This window comes from Callithrix jacchus, chromosome 12 (genome assembly GCF_049354715.1).
Source record: "Callithrix jacchus isolate 240 chromosome 12, calJac240_pri, whole genome shotgun sequence".
Classification (NCBI taxonomy): Eukaryota; Metazoa; Chordata; class Mammalia; order Primates; family Cebidae; genus Callithrix; species Callithrix jacchus.
Genome location: NC_133513.1, coordinates 112260763 through 112278142, shown reverse-complemented (window position 1 = coordinate 112278142; position 17380 = coordinate 112260763). Strand labels below are relative to the sequence as shown.

General features: G+C 51.6%; 1 protein-coding gene across 12 annotated transcripts in view; it reads right to left on the bottom strand.

The window, feature by feature from the left end:
* The window catches only part of GRK5 (G protein-coupled receptor kinase 5), a 247860-nt gene that overhangs the window by 120887 nt on the left and 109593 nt on the right, over positions 1 to 17380 (bottom strand). For 11 of the 12 annotated variants that reach the window (XM_078346618.1, XM_078346613.1, XM_078346610.1 and 8 more), the window contains one exon: positions 8486 to 8581. The exons of the other annotated variant lie outside the window; for it this stretch is intronic. Coding sequence is in view for 1 of the 11 variants with exons in the window: in XM_035269251.3 (XP_035125142.1) it covers positions 8486 to 8581 (96 nt within the window). In the remaining 10 variants the exon portion in view is untranslated. The remainder of the gene's footprint in view (positions 1 to 8485; positions 8582 to 17380) is intronic. 12 annotated transcript variants of the gene reach the window in all.

Genomic DNA, 17380 nt, shown 5'->3' with positions numbered 1-17380 from the left:
GGAGACCAAGGTGGGTGGATCACCTGAGGTCAGGAGTTCAAAACCACCAGCCTGGCCAACATGGTGAAACCCTGTCTCTACTAAATATACATTTAAAAAATTAACCAGGCATGGTGGTGGGTACCTGTAATCCCAGCTACTTAGGAAGCTGAGGCAGGACAATCGCTTGAACCCAGGAGGCAGAGGTTGCGGTGAACTGAGATTGTGCCATTGCACTCCAGCCTGGAACAAGAGGGCAACTCCATCTCAAAAAAAGAAAAAACAGGGCAGGAGGGGAACCTTAGAGACAGACAATCACACAGGCAGAAAACCAAGAGAAGACGAAGACAGGGATTGGGCTGATGAATCTACAGCCAAGGAACACCACAGACTGACAGCAAACCCCCAGAAGCCAGGGAGAGGCCTGGAACAGCTTCTCCCTCCCAGCCTTCAGAACAAACCAACCCTGCTGACACCCTGATCTTGGACTTCCAGCCTCCAGAACCATGAAACAATACACTACTGCTGCTTAAGCCACCTGGTCTCTGGTATTTCCTTATGGAAACCTCGGCAAAAACTAATACAGTCGGGAGAGCCTGTGATGGAGTCAAATCATGAGGAGGCTTTGGCAAGTTACTTGTTTCTCTGGCACTCAGTTCATTTAACTGGAAAATGGGAGACCTGGCCTAGAACAATGAGTTTCAAACTCAAATTTAGCCCTAGAATGAAATCTGACAAAGAAGCCCAAATATAAAAGGTAAAATAAAGCCCAACTGGGTAAAAGCCTGTTCTGGATCACACACTCTGCCGGCAGAGCAGTCTCTGAAAACCCCAACTCCAGGTCATCTGTAAAATTCCTGCCAACACTCCATTCTAAGAATGTCCAAACAACAAACCCACTGATAGTATCCCTGGTCTTCTTGCATGCACCTGAGCTCATGCTTCTCCTTCAAGGAGCTTCAGTCACAGTGGGGCCCCAAAGACAGCGGGGCCACCCTCCCTTCCTGAGAGCTCCAGCTGCGGACAGGTCACCTGATGCTCCAAATCCAGCACATCTAAATTTATTTCACCCTCCAAGGACAAGCAGATGCTGTGCCTTATCAGAGCACAGCTAGGTGGCAGAACGACAGAAATGACACGCCCTTATCACCACAAGGACAGCAATGATGTCTGCAGAGAGACTTGGTTTCCCTGACAATGAAATCAAGAGCTCACATGCCAGCCAGGAAGGCCTGAAGAGGACTGGGTCACCAAGATGTGTGAGACTCTGATTGTCTTCTCAGGGGCCCCAGATTCATCAGGGGGCACAAAGTTAACCAGGAAAGGGGGAAACAGTGTCACTATTCCCTCCGCCCCACTGTGGAATCACGCAGAGTATCCAGTCTTTATTCATTTGATTTGTAATTAGACAAAGAACATGCCAATTCATCCTTTTTTCAAAAACCAACCTTACAGATAAATCCAATGTCCCCTCTGACCTTCACGCCTTCCCTGGGGGTAACCACTGTTAGGACGCTGGGCTGCAGCCTTCTAGATGACACATGTCCTTTCTAGGAAACACACCAGGCCAGAGCAGGGGCCCGGGTAGAGTGTGAAGATTGCAGCTCCCCTGGGTGGGCCGTGGACCCATGGGGAGGAAGGAAGGCTGAGGATGGCAGGAATCAGGGTGGGCTTCCAAGAAGAGGAAGCTGGAGGAGGTGTTAAAGGAAGAGGAGGATTCAGATGACTCCAAGGCATCAGTCTCTGGGACACTGAACCCACTTCACCTCTGCATGGAAACAGCTGGCCTCATTCATCATGTGTAGCCGATTCAACTTCTCTGGGAAACTCCAAAGCCATCTCAAAGGTTCCTCAACCTCTGCCCTCAAACCACTACCACTATGAGGATGACGATGACAATGACGATGCCGATGACAATGATGGCCTGTGTGCGACACTCTGCTGGCCCTCCCAGCGCCTCTGTCAGGTTGGTGTTAGCGTCTCCAGTTTATACACAAAGAAACTGCAAACCAGAGAAAGTAAGCTACTTGCTGAAAGTCACAGGGCTGGGAGCAGCAGCACCACACAGGATCTTGATGACAGTGATGGAGATCCTTCCATGAGCCCTTGCTGCTGCACAGGCATGGCCTGTGACACAGCTCCAGCGACTGCAGCAATGCCTAGCACAGAGGAGGAGCTTAACAAGCATCTGTTAGCCAGCGTTTGGTTTAAAGAACATGGGCAGGCCGGGCGCAGTGGCTCACGCCTGTAATCCCAGCACTTTGGGAGGCAGAGGCAGGCAATCACCTGAGGTCAGGAGATTAAGACCAGCCTGACCAACATGGTGAAACCCCGTCTCTACTAAAAATATAAAATTATCCAGGTGTGGCGGCAGGAGCCTGTTGTCCCAACTACTAGTGAGGCTGAGGCAGGAAAATGGCTTGAATCTGGAAGGCGGAGTTTATAGTGAGCCGAGATTGCGCCACTACACTCCAGTCTGGATGACAGAGCGAGACCCCATCTCAAAAAGAAAATAAAGAGAACATGGCAGTTGGGCACAGTGGCTCACACCTGCAGTCTTAGCTACTCAGAAGGTTAAGACGGGAACATCACTTGAGTCCAGCCTAGGCAACATAGTGGGATTCTGTCTCAAAAAACATGTATCAGAGAAAGAGAAAGAAGGAAAGGAAAAAAGGAAGGGAGGGAGGGAGGGAGGGAAGGAGGGAGGGAGAGAGAGAAAGAAAGGGAGGGGAGGGAAGGAAAGAAAGGGAGGGGAGGGAGGGAGGGGAAGGGAAGAAAAGAAAAGGACAGAGGGAAAGGAAGAAAGGGAGGGAGGGGAAGGAAGAGAGGGAGAGAGAGAAAGAGAGAAGAAAGAAAGAAAGAAAAACAGTGAAAGAAAGAAGAAGGAAAAAAGGAAGGAAGAAAGAGAGGGAGGGAGGGCAGGCGAGAGGGAGGGAAGGCAAGGGGGTGGGCAGGAAGGCAAGGCAGGCAATGTTGGGTGAATAACCAAGTACTAGGCTACTTCAAGGAAATCCTCACATTATGAAGATGGTTTTTTTCCCCCCATGTTAAGATTCTGTTTTCCTCTAGAAATTCCCCACAGCTTGGGGCTTCTGCTCCTGGAAAGAGTTAAGGCTTTGGCAAGAGGCCCTCTCACAGGCAACGCAATCTCCGCCGCCTGTCTGTGCAGGTTTGGGGCACTGCTGTGGCATGCCAGACGCAGCAGCTACTCTCTGTGGACGGCCTCCTCATAAACGTCAGTCCTGCTGGGGGGTGGGGAGGGGGCCTTGATTTATTATATAGCTTTTGGACAGTTCCTACAGAAATATTGCCAAACAGTGGAATAATCAACTCTTTCACTCAAGCCCCCTCAGACTCTTTTTTTAATGAAAGAATAAAGTATGAAATGAGCCTGAGCTAAATAAATAAAAATGCCGCACTTTTGCCCAACAGACCTTTCTGCGTCACTGAGAAATATTTGCAGACCTCAACAATCTTTTATCTTCATGATGACGTTCCAGCCTTCCAAGTTTCGGACATTCTGAGAACATCTTTGATTTGGGCTCTCTAATGGTCTCCCGTGAACAATTATCCCATTAACGAATAAAGTCATTATTGGATGTTTCATGGAGCAGACGTTAGAGAATGCCTTCCTCCTCTCACGGTCTGTCTGCCCTCTGCCAGTTCTGTTGAAAATCAGTTCATACCTGGGGCTCACATTGGAAGCAGAGATGTGCAGCAAGGAATCTCTCTCTCTCTCTTTCTCTCTCTCACTCTCTCTTTTTTTTAAGAGACAGAGTCTCGCTCTGTCACCCAGGCTAGAGCGGCGCCATGGCACATCCATAGCTCACTGCATCCTCGGACTCGTGGTGTGAGCAATCCTCCTGCCTCCGCCTGTCAAAGCACTGGAGTTCCAGGCCTGAGCCACTGTACCCAGTCTAGGAATCTGTCTCAATGTTCACAGCTGCCGTTCACAGCTGCCACTAACAGTCAGGTTGAAGATAAGGGAGCATCCATCCACCCACTCATGCTGCTACAGCAGTGGAGATGCCTAGATGGAGAGGCCATGGTCTGAGCCCTCAGGGAGCTCCCAGAGAGATCCTTTAGGAGGCCAGGAGAAACATCGCTTCCTCCAGGGAAATTCTGGTGGGTGCGGGGGAGGGGTGGGGGGAAGGGAGACCTTTGTCAGGGTTCTGCAGCTCAGCAAGCTGCTCCATACCCTCGTGGAACTTTCTTGATTTGTCATCTCTTCTTTATTTCGGTTGGTCTCCCGGGCGCAGCGGTGAATGAGCTCCAGGAGAGCAGAGATCCACTCCACTGCCCCTGGGCAGCACATTTTCAGGGCTCAATAAACATGCATTGAATAAGCAGAGGAACTCACAGCACACATTTACAAGACACAAGAGAAAGAGACAGAATGTCCACTCTCTGAGCGCCTAAGGTGTCTCCCTGCTTTGAGTCCTGGCTGGGGCCCTGCCCCAATTTTTCTGCAACGGTCTGTTTGTGGGGAGTCACAGCCTGTTTACTCCCCTCTGAAGCGGGTGATGGACAAGATGCTCTCTGTCCCTAAGCTAAGGATTCTGTGAAAACCTGACATCGCTGTGATCATGACTCCGACTCCAGCTTCAGAGGAAACCATCCTGGCCCAGCAGCCACCAGCTTCCCCTCCCACTTAGCGGCTGCAAGACTGTGGCCGAGTCATGTCCCACGCTGAGCTGCTTCATCTGGATGGTGAGGACGGCAGGGAGTTACAGCAGATGCTTCCTACGGTGCCTCCCAGGGCCAGACTTTAATTACTTTAAGTGAAAACTACTGCTAAGGTTAAATTTGGGTACAGCAAACACACATCACCAATTTTTTTAGAGAGCCCTAATTTCAAATATTTCACCTCATTCATTCCTTCATTCACCCACTATTTAATGAACCCCTATTATGTGCCAGACACTGTTCTCATAGTGAACCAGGCAAGACACAGTTGCTATTAACATGGAACATCCAGTCCAATGTGGGAGACGGAAAATACACAAGTAAACTAAAAGATGCCTTCAGACGGAGCTACGGGCTAAGAACGCTAAATAAACAGCACTATGTGAAAGGATGCAATTAGAGGGAGGGTACAGTTTCTTTTTAGAAGGCTTCTCTATGGAGATGATATTTGGGCTGAGACCTTAAAGTCCCCTGGAAGAAAAAGTGTGAGGAAGAACATTCCAGGTGGAGAGAACAGCAGGTGCAAAGGCTCCAGGCTGGAGACAGGCGTGTGGCATTCAAAGGGCAAAAAGGAGACCAGCTTGTGAATGGAGGAGGAGGGGGAAGAGGGAGGGATCCAAGATAAAGGCGAGGGCTGGCTCATGTAGGGAGGGCACTGCCAAGAAGACCACGGATAGGATTTAGGGAGTCCATGGACTGGGGTGGAGAAAAGTGACATCTTTCTTTTCACCAGCCTCTTACTGAAAATGTGCTCTTCCTTCAATCATGAACATAGACAGCAACCTACAATAATGTCAGCAGTGCCCAGGACTTGTCACTGACAGAAATCAAAGATCCATTCCTTTCAGTTGTTTGCAGATATTTGAAAAGGTCACTCAGGTTCGTGACAAGTTCAAAATTACAACAGCTGGCCAGGCTCAGTGGCTCACGCTTGTAATCCCAGCACTTTGGGAGACTGAGGAGGGAGGATCACTTGAGCTCAGGAGTTTGAGACCAGCCTGGGCAACATGGCAAAATGCTATCTCTATAAAAAATATAAAAATTAGCTGAATGTGGTAGTGCATGTTTATAGTCCCAGCTACTCAGGAGGCCGAGATGGGAGGATAGCTTGAGTCCAGGAGGCAGAGGTTACATTGAGCCAAGATCACGCCACTGCACTCCAGCCAGAGCGACAGAGTCAAACCCTGTGGCAAAAAATACGTGTGTATATATATTTTATAAAAATTACAATAACCATCAGACCCAAGTTAGACCTTGTTATTTATAGTATTAACAAAGAAGCACATATATTTCTGTATCATAAATTTTAGAAGTATGTAGTAAGCATATTTTAAAAAGATCAGTTACCTCTGTAACCCTATGTAATTCTATTTTATATATAAAAGCATACTTCTGAGAAGGGGTCTACAGGCCTCACTTTATGGCCGAAGTGCTTATAAGCCACAGTGAGGAGTTTGGGATTTACTCCGAGTGGGATGGAGAGCTGCTGGGGTGGTTTCAGCAGGGGGATGATTTCACAGGCTGCAGTTTTCATGTTTCAAAATCACGCTGGCTGCTGGTGGGTATGGGCTGTGGTGTCCAGGGCAGGGCTGAAGGCAGGAGGCCAGGGCTTTACCACTGTTCGGGGCTATCCAGAGATGGTGGCATCCTGGAGTCCTCCTGTGTTCTGCCCTCAGCCCTGATCAAGAGCCTTCTCATAGCACCACCTCATGCCCTGAAGGGGCCCTGTCACCTTGGCACAGAGCCTTCACTGGGACATCCTACTGAAGAATTTCAGAAAGTGAGGTCATGTGTCCACAAGAAAAATAAATGTGGTATTGGCCACTGTTTGGTTTGTGTATTGGTCTAGGAAAGAAATGAGAATTTTATTTTAAAAAAGCCTTCCAGCAGGACCCCAGCAGAGACTGGGCAAATACCTCAGCGACGGACTGTCAACAGTGGGAAGGCCCAGACCCCGGCCCCGCGGCCACGAGCTGCAGCCCCACGGCTCACGTCAGCCTTCCTGTGCGTCCCAGGCCTCTCTCCCACGGCACTCACACACAGAGCCTTTTCAATACCCTCTGGCAGAACAGAAGAATCCATTTCCACACGCCAGCACGCACGTTCCTCACACCCTCCCAAGGGAGTGGGCCCTGCCAAGAGGCCAGTTTATGGACCTAGAAGGACAGACAGGGCTGGGGCCCATGCTGGGGGGTGGTCCGTGGATAGAGAAAAGCTCAGAGCCAAATCCTGTGCTCCCAGGTCTCCCCAGTGGAAGTGAACAAGGTGGGACCAGGCAGCCTGGAAGCTGAGGGACACTCAGGTGCTCTGGGGCAATGCCTGGAAGCTCATGGGGAAGAGGCCTAGAGTGAGGGTATCTGAGAGTTTTTTTTTTCTTTTTTTTTGAGACAGAGTGTCACACTGTTTCCCAGGCGCAGTGGTGCAATCTCGGCTCACTGCAACCTCTGCCTCCTGTTTTCAAGTGATTCTCCTGCCTCAGCCTCCTGATTAGCTGGGATTACAGGTGCCCACCACCATGCCTGGCTAATTTTTATATTTTTAGTAGAGCCAGGGTTTCCCCATGTTGGCCAGGCTGGTCTCAAACTCCTGACCTCAGGTGATCCACCCAATTCAGCCTCCCAAAGTGCTGGGATTACAGGCATCAGCCATCACGCCCATCCTAGATCTGAGAGTCTTAATTTGGAAGGAGGGGGCTGGGAGGGGCACCAGGCCTTGGCAAGGCCAGCTAATCTCAAGGTATGAGATGCTGTATCTCCGGGGAAAGGCTGTGTCTCTAGGACTAGGTTGCTAGATTCAAAGGACTGAATGTCTGTATCCCTCCACCCTTCAACATACATGTTGAAACCTAACCTCTAGGGTGCTATTATTTGGAGGTAAGGCCTTTGGGAGGTGATTCGATCATGAGGATAGAGCCATCATGAATAGGATTAATGCTCTTATAAAAAGAGATGAGACCTCTCTCTCTCTCTGTCTCTCTCCCTTCCCCAACCTACCATGCAAGGATATAAGAAGACAGCCCACTGTAAACCAGGAAAAAATGGGCCCTCATAGGATACCAGATCTGCCAGCATTTCGATCTTGAACTTCCCCACCTCCAGAACAATGAGAAATCCATGTCTGCTGTTGAAACCCCCTAGTCTGTGGTAGTTTGTTACAGCAGCCCATCCTAAGACACAGGTTACATTCTGGAGTGGGGCCTCACATCATGCCTACCCCCTGAGCACTCTCGCCCAGGCACCCAGGCTCCTCAGCACACCCAGTCCTTCATGGGACCGGGGACAGACCCACTTGGTTGGCTGCTCTTGGAGGCGCCTGGTTTGTGCATGCTGGATACAGGGAGCTAAGCTGTGCCACTGAGCCTGGTGGCTCCTCGGGAGCACTGACAACCCCAGTGAGTGGAAAGAGGAGCCCCACTTGACCCCGCTCTCAGCTCCCAAAGCCTCGGCTGCCTCCTGAGGGCAGGACCACAGGCTCCAGGAAGAAAGGGGGAAGTCACAAGAGGAGGCTCTGTGCTGGGCCTGGCCCACCTCCTCCACCCTCCCACCAGCCAGTTATGGAACCACTCAGTGCCTCAGTTTCCCCATCTGAAAGGTGAAGTGAAATATTAAATAATAGCACCTGCCTCAAAGGGTAACTGGGAGGAGGTCACTCTGCCTCATATATCCAAGGAATACTGGTTGCCTGTTTATGTCAATTAGCAAAGAGCTCATCCTAGAGCCCCTACCTGGAAGCCCGATACTGTGCCCACATGATCAGCGTTTGCCTCATTGCAGAAAGGGTTTGGTGGCTCCCCCCACCGGCCCTTGGCAGGACAGCTTACCTATGGTCCTTCGGAGGTCTTCACACTGGCTAATGTGAGGGAACTTCAGGATTTCCTTCCACTTCTTGCTTTTCCCTTTGCGCTTTCCTCCGCCTCCTGCAGAGATGGGGAAAGAGATGCCAGAGGCTGAGGCTCCAGAGCCTGCGGTGCCCCCACAGTGAGCCTGCCCGCAAGCCTCCTGGGCTGAAAGACTGAGGGACGGCTGTAGGTCAAGCCAGTGACACACCCCCAGCCCAAGACACACACATATACACACACTGCCCCCCCACTCCACATACACAACTATTCCTCCCAGGTGGGCTCTGAACCTCAGTCTCCCGCACGATCCTGCCCGGCCCCTACCCTCCGGCAGTGAGGCCCAAGGCTCCCCTCTACCCCACCCACACCAGGCACCCACCACTGCTGTTCGCCCAGACTAGACCACAGCCTTCCCACAGCAGGGGCCAGGCCTGTCATGTTTGAATGTCCCCTTCAGCTTGAGACATCCTGGGGGGCAGATGCACAGACAGGTGCCCACTGCCCCTCATGGCCCTCGTTTTGTCCCCTTGTTTTCTGTGGAGAGTCTCCTTCCAGCTGGAGGCCAGATGTTGGGACACAAGGACTTCAGTTTCCACTTGTCAAGCACCCCCTTCTCCCTCTTCACAAACTCCAGAGTCTCCAAGACTGGAAGGAAGGAGGGACTCCTGAGGGCCCCACCCTGCCTCATGTCCTCACCAGTGCGCAAAGAACTAAGCACATGGACATGATGAACATGCACACACAAGCATGTAATGTACACACATACAATGGGCGTGCACTAGTAATGAACATGTGTATCAAACAGCCATGTGTAATGTGTAATGTGCACAGCCACGTGAGACACATCCTCGCACGGCGTTCCCTCGCACACCTCGCAAAGGCGTTCCCATCATCCTCGCACTCCTGGTCCGAGGAATGGTGGACAGGTGTCAGGATGCTCAGGCAAGAACAGTGATGGGGTGCGGCTCTGGGCCTGAGTGTCCGAGCCCACCAGCATCTGGGCCTTAGACCTGGAGGCACCACTGTGCCATGTGGCCAGAGAGCTTCCAGGGACCAAGGTGCCATCCCCATCCTCCACCCTTATAGTGGCCCTCAGCCACCATCTGTCCATGACTCACTGCAGGTCATGGAGGTCTTTGTGCCTCTCAGTTATCAGGATTTTATGTGGCTTGTCTGCTTGCTGGGGGTGGGTGTGCAGCCCCTCCACTCTCACACCCTCCCAGGAATGGGCTGGGCAGGACAAGGCCCCTTCTGCATACCAGTAAACCTAGGGGAGCCCAGTGGAACTCAGCTCTAGCCCTCCCCCATCCAGCCCAGCCCATCCTCCACCTTGCCGTGGTCCTGTGGCCAACCCCTGCTTCCCAGGAAAGCCTGGACAAGTACCTGCCCTCTCCGAATCCTCGTCTATGAACTAGGGACAGTAAGGCCTTCTTCCAAAGCTAAGAGGAGGGATAACAAGGTAGCAGGTGTTTAAAAGCAGGCACAGACCCAGGGATTCTAAACTGTCATCTGAGCTATCCTGAAAAGCTAAAATCATGACCCTGATCAGCCAGTGCACCTGCCTCTGAGGATGGGACCAGAACTCCCCTCCTGGGTGCCAGGAAGCAGGAGAGGGTGCTGATGGGGAGGGGGTACATCTCTCTCCTCTCTTCTCATTGCATCTTCAACCCAACTCGCTCCTCTCCAACCAGCCCCGACTTCCTCCTCTCAAATCTCCACAGATGGCCAAGGCCTTACACTCCGAGGGACAGAAGGAATGCGTATTGGGCACCTGCCGTGGTCAGGCTCCATCTGAACATGATCTTGTTTAATCTTCAGAATGACTCATTGAGGAAGAAATCACTGGGCCCTCTGCTCAACCCACATCATGCTCACTCTTTACTTGAACGGGGGCCACACAAACAAATGCACACACATCTCATGTACACATAAACATACACGTGCATACTAATCAGCCTGGCCTGGCCCTCCTCCGGGCCAAGCCCCTCACCTGCAGGCTTCACCCTCAGTCTACAAGGAAGGAACTCTGCTTTTTTTTGAGACAGAGTCTTGCTCTGTCACCCATGCTGGAGTGCAATGGCGCAATCTCAGTTCACTGCAACCTTGGCCTCCCTGCTTCAAGAGATTCTCCTGTCTCAGCCTTCCAAGTAGCTGGGATTACAGATGCACTCCACCACACCCAGATAATTTTTTTGTATTTTTATTAGAGACAGGGTTTCACCATGTTGGCCAAGCTGGTCTCAAACTCCTGACTTCAAGTGATCTACCCACCTTGGCCTCCCAAAGTGCTGGGATTACAGGCATGAGTCACTGCACCCGGCCGGCAAGAACTATTATACTCCCACTTGACAGATGAGGAAATAGAGTCATCAGGCAAAAAAGGTAGCAAGTCGCCTATGGTTCTGTGGCTCATAAATGGCAGAGCCAAGACCGCAGCCTGAGCAGAATCCAGACCCTGGGTTCTGGCTCTTGCCCTTCTGTCTGTAAACCACCATTTTGGGTGCCCTGAATATAAGAGAAATTCTCAGGATCAAAGAGATAGCTGGTGTCAGACTTCAGAAGTGACACGGCAGCCATGATGGGAGTAGGAACAAGGATCTAGCTGGGGCCCAAGCCTCTGGGCTCCCAGCAAAGTTGCAGCCTGACCAGAGGCCCGCATGATCACCAGTGTGACCCTTAGGTGGCTTGTTTGTCTGCTTGCTTGTTCATTGAACTAGCTGCCAGCATCAAAAAATTAGGAGATGCCCAGGAGCTAAGATGAGGACACAAAGGCGAAAGTATGAAATAATGGACTCTGGGGACTTGGGGGAAGGGTGGGAGGGAGATGAGGGGTAAAAGACTACATGCTGGGCACAGTGTCCACTGCCCAGGTGACGGGGCACCAACGTCTCAGAAATCACTGCTAAAGAACATTCCATGCAACCAAACACCACCTCTTCCCCCAAAACTACTGAAATTTTTTTAAATGAGGAGATTTCACATAGAAATCCAGATATCGGACCTCTCTCCCATAGCCAGGCACCCCAGCTGGCAAGAATCAGCCAGAGCTGGGCAGCAGCTGCCTGGTGGATAGCACACGTGGCCTCCAGATGAGCCAGTCCTCATCCAGCTGCAGCCCTTATTCAGACAGCCTAGAGGTTCTACGCACCTCCAAGAGAAGAGCCCCCCTTTCAAGAAATCAGCCTAAACCCTAGGTCAGCAGAATCAGGGGTTCCCACCTCAGCAGCTGCAAGGCCTGAGAGGGTCGTTAGAACTCAAAAAGTCCACACCCTGCTCCCCAGTCCCCTCCCACACTACTGATTCTCAGACCGGGCAGGCAGAAAGCACCTTTGTTTGCATGTAGTAAAATATGCATAACATAAAATATACCAGTTTAACCACTGAGGTGTACAAGTCAGTGGCATTAAGGATGTGCCCACTGTGTGCAGCTGTCACCGTCTGTCTCCAGAACCTTTTCACCATCCAAAACTGAAACTCTGAACCCATTAAACATCAACCCCCATTCCCTCCTTCCTCCCAGCCCCTGGTAACCTTCCTCCTACTCTCTGTGTCTATGACTGTAACTAGTCTAGATACCTCGTATAAGGGAATCACACAACACATATTCTTTTGTGTCTGTTCCTAGCGTAATGTCCTCAAAGTTCACCCACGCTGGAGCACGTGTCAGAACTTCATTCGTAATATTCTGTTGTATGGTTAGACAACCTTTTGTTTATCATTTATCTGTGGATAGACATGTGGGCTGGTTCTACCTTTCCGCTGTTACAAATAACGCTGCTATGGATATCTGCATACAAGTATCAATTGGAGCCCCTGCTTTCCATTCTTTTGGGTATACACTCAGGAAGGGGATTGCTCAATTATATAGGGTATAAGTCTGTGTTTAAGTTTTTGAGGAACTGATGAAGCACTCAACAATACAGATTGCCAGGCTGCAGCCCAGTCCTCTGTGATTGAACCCCAGGAATGTGACTTCTTACAAGGATCCCCGGGTGATTCTCAGGCAGCCAGTCTATGGAAACCAGGGGTCTATCTTATACATGCACACTTATAGATTTATTCATTAATTTAAGAAAGTTAACACAGGTTCACTGATTCGTTCAACCAATATCTGCTGAGCACCTACTAGGCAGGGAGCCCTCTGCAGGTGCGGGATGCAGTGTCACTAGCAGGGAAGACAGACATCCAAGGCATTACTGCAGTGGTTCTCAACCCCAGTGACGGCCTCCCAGGGAACATTTGGCAATGTCTGGAGACAGTTTTAATTGTCACCATTGGGTGGAGAGGTGCTACTGGCAGCTAGTGGGTACGGGATGGGGACGTGGTTAAACATGGTGCTGTGCCCCCTGGAACAAAGAACAGTCGGCTCTGAAATGCCAAGGGTTGGGGCCAGGCATGGTGGCTCATGCCTGTAATCCCAGCACTTTGCGAGGCCAAGATGGGAGGATTGCTTGAGCCCAGTAGTTCAGACCAACCTGGGTAACATAGCATGACTCTGTCTCTACTAAAAATAAAATAGCTGGGCATGGTGACATTCAGGAGGATTGCTTGGGCCTAGAAGTTCAAGGTTGCAGTGAGCTATGATCACATCATTGCACTCTAGCCTGGGTGCAAAGCAAGACCCCATCACAAAAGAAAAAATAAGTCAAGGGTAGGGATGTGGGAAAATGCTGCTTTAGTTCATGACCATTTTGACCAAGTGCTAGGAAAAGAACAGGGGTTGGGGGAGATCTGTCAGTGATGAGGCAGCTGTGGTGGGGGCAGAGGCGGTGGGAAAGGTGAGCCACCGGGAGGCAGCGCCAGGCAGAGGGTGCAGACTCCTCAGCTATGGCCTGGGCTCGATTTCCTCCTCAATCCTACTTCCTTAGCTTCCAAAACAGGGCAGGGGAACTGTGGTGGGCAGAATAACACCCTCAGGGATGCCCTAACCCCCAGAATCTGTGAATGTGTTAGGTTCCATGACAAATGAGCATTAAGTTTGTGGATGAAATTATGGACAATGATAGGGACATTACCCTGGATTATCCAGGTGGGCCCACTGTCACCATCAGGGTCCTAAAATGTGGAAGAGGGAGGAAGAGCAGTCAGTGTCAGAGAGACGAAATGTGACAAAGACTTGACCAGCCGTTGCTAGCTTGTAAGATGGGAAGGGGCCATGTGCCAAGGCATGCAGGCCAGGAAGGATTCTCCCTGGAGCCCCCAGAGGGAACATAGCCCTGCTGATGCCTTGACTTTAACTCACTGAGACTGTGTCAGACTTCCGACCTCCAGAACGGTAAGATACTAAACGTGCAGTGTTTTAATCCACTTAGTTTGTGGCATTTTGTTACAGCAGCAACAGGAAGCCAATATAAGGATGTCCTCAGCCAGGGATCCCCCCAAATGACAGCAGGTGCCCAGAATGGTCTCCCATCCATGTCTGGCTTCGAGTTCCTCTAAAAGTCCCATGAAATAAACCCAAACTTCCATAACTCAGATAGGCTGGGAGAAAGTTCCACTTCTTAACAACAAACAAAACCTGCCTCAGAGAGGTCACCACGTCTAGACAAATGTTTGGCTCTCGCGCTGCTGCAGGGTTGTAAAGCTGCATATTTGATAACCGAAGTATTGGCGCTGTTTATTATTTCATGAGACTTGATTGTTTCTCTGTATCCTGAGAGGGGCCAGGGCCCAGCCACGCCACTGCAAAAATTCCTTCTGTGTCCTGGCCCTGTGGCCTCAGCTGCCCTAAGCCCAACTCCCTGCCAGGGAGGGGTGTTAGGCCTACCGAGGGCTGGGGCCATCACCTCCCACCTCCCCCATGCCCAGGCCCCAGCAGCAGGAACGACTAGTTCCCAGGCCTGACCAGTTCCCAGGCCTGACCATCCACAAGCTCAGCCCATTCTCCTTAGCCCGTTCAGGGCCTCGGTCACCTGGTTATTGTCTTCCCAAGCTTCATTTCCCTCCCTGCCCCTGCACTCGGGGCCTTTACACTTACTGTTCCCTCTGCCAGGAGCACCTGCTTCCTGCCTTTCTGAATGTTTCTCACCACACTTCCAGTTTTAGCCTGAATTCCACCTTCCTGGAGGTCTCTTCCAACCACGGTTGTGAAGCAGGCCCATTCTCCATGTGCCCTGGAAGTGTGTGGGAAGCACTGGTCGGTCTGTCAGCCAGTGAGTCAATCAGTCAGTCTCTCTCTTGAACACACACATCAGCTTACAGATCTGTTTATCCATTCTCTCAACACATGCAGCACATTTTCACAGACTCATTCAACCTCTACGTGCAAACTGACTGCTAGACACCCAGCTGCGGCCCACAGCTCTCATCACCACCTGAAATCTTCCCAGGTATTTGTTCCCTTGCTCCCAGTCTCCTCTGCGCTGATAGCAGACCTGTGGGGTCAGAGACCTGGGTTTCTTTGTTCTCTCTGATCTTCTCCTTGGTCCACTGTAGATACTCAAGCAGTATCCGCTGAGTGGATGCAAGTATCACACTTGACGTCCGGCCACCTGGCAGCCCCTCCGACCCCCGTACGCATCACGTTCCACCACCCCGACCGTGGCTTTCTCTGCCAGGAATGCCCTGCTCGTTCTTCAAGCTCCAGCTCTAGTGTCCCGTCTCGTGCTGCCCTTAAGAGGCAGAGCACCCTGTCTGGATCACAGCCCTCATCCAGCTCAGGCCAGACCTGCTCCTGGGAAAGGGGGGTGCAGCTAATGCTGCTTCACTGCAAGCTTCCATTAAGTTACTTGGCTGCCTGGGTAAAGGCATGAGTGCTTGCAAGAATAAATGACAACCTCCCTGCCAACCTACCAGCCTTCTGGGCTGAGTACTGACCCGAGCACCGTACATTTGGCCCTCATTCAGGTGGTTCTGGCCCTATTCACAGATGAGAAAACTGAGGCTCAGGAAGAGGAATTAATGGAGCCAGTGAATAAGCCACATCCCCAAGCAGGAGCACGATCTTCTCCTGCTAGCCTTGGCTCCCAGCTATTTCCTGCCCCAAGGAGCTTAGGGCTTTATTTGCTTTCCCAAAGGATGCACTGCTGTTCAGGGTTTACCTTCCAGGTACCAGTAACGAGTCAGGGAAGAAGACATGGTCCCTGACCTCATCCAGCTCATTCCATGCATCAAAGAGCAAAGATGAGCAAGACAGCTGGGGCTGTAGCCAGGCAGGTAGGGGAGGCTGCATGGAGGAGGGTGCCCCCGCCAGGCAAGGGGAAATGGCAATGACTGAGGCCCAGGGCTGGCTGGGGGCGGGGATCTGGCTCTGGGAAAGGCACTGTAGGACCAAGGTGGCCTTGAGTGGGAAGGAGTCCAAGACAAAACCTGAGGAAAGGTGGACAACAGAGAGATGGGTGTCCCCTGACTCATGGCTCAAGCTGCCGCTGGCCCTTCGGGGGACAGCCTCTAGGGAGGACATCAATTGTACAATCCTACTCTCTCTCTTGCTTCTTCAGTCCCAGGGGCCCCCTCGGCTGCCAGCTGCCAGCAATGGCCTCCAGCAGGTACCCTCCTGCCAGGCTTGGGAAATGTGTTAAGGGGAGGCAGGGCAGGAGGAAGGAGAGTGGCCGGCAGAGGGGGTGGGCGCCCTGCAGGAGGAGGACATGTCCTAGCAGGAAGTGGAGCACCTGACAGAAGGGAGAAGCAAAGTAATAATACAAAGCCACTGCTTCTTAAGGTGGGCCAAGCACTCCTCCTCAGGGAGTCACTGAGAGACTAACTGGCATTTCTTTTGCTCCTGCGGCTATCCTCAGGGAAGAAAAGGATCATTCCCCCAAAAAACTGCCATGGGAGAAGAGGCTGTCTTGGCGGGGGAAGAAACTGGCTTGCTGGGAATCTTGTTGCCTTTGCCATTTCTGAGAGTGGTGTTTGTGCTCTCAAGGCTGAAGCGAGCTGGCACAGAGACCAGGAGGGAGAAGCTGAGGACGGAGGAGGGGCAGTGCTTCTAAGGGAGGGCAGTGACCTCCAGGAAGGCACTGTCCCTGTGGCAGTGTCAGCCCAGTGGGATATGGCTGGGGAGCAGCGAGGACTGGTTCGGAGCAGTGAGAGGCCTACAGCCTCCAGAGTCCTGTGACTGCCTGGCACAGTGGAGTGGAGCTGCCAGCCCACTCAGCCCAGCCCCTCCTCCAAAGGATGCTGACAAAACCGGCACTAGTGGTGCTCTGGACGGCCTGAGGTCTAACCTACTGGGCTCCTTTAAGCCCAACAGCTGCATATACCATCCCTGGGAGGGACGGGAGAGACCTCTGAAAAACAACTGGCCCCGGACTGCTTGTGTGGCCTTTGCTGTACTCCCGGGGTCAGGGAATTTCCACCAGTAACACGTCATCTAGTTCAATCCTCACATCAGCCCCGTGAGGTGGGTCCTAGTGTTGAACCCATCTGACAGATTCAGAAATAGAGTCCCAGAAAGGAAAGAACCTGCCTCATTGAGACAGTTGGCATCATCAACTGAACCCGGGCTCAGGGGTTCTGCTGACTCTTAGTCTAATATTCTTTTCCTCCCTGGCAACAAATGCACAATTGATCAGAGAAAGGTTCCATGTGGGAAACTGAGGAAGGTCCCATGCATTTGTTGGAAGGAGCTTCCTTCTTCCCCTGAAGTGGTTCCTGATGATCCTTGGACCAGCAACATCAGCATTGCTGGGAACTAGTTAGAAATGCAGCTTCCTGGGCCCCACCCTGGCCTTACAGAATCAGACACTCTGGGGATGGGCCTGCATCGATGACTTAATGAGCTCTGCAGGTGATTCTGATGCACTCTCACTTTGAGAGTCACGATGTAAGTTAAGAGAAAGTCCCTGAAATCAGTGGGAAAAGGGATCATGGAACCACTCTTTCTAGGAATTTATTCCTCTCTGACTTGTTTTTTCTGCCTTATCTACGTCTTCTAAA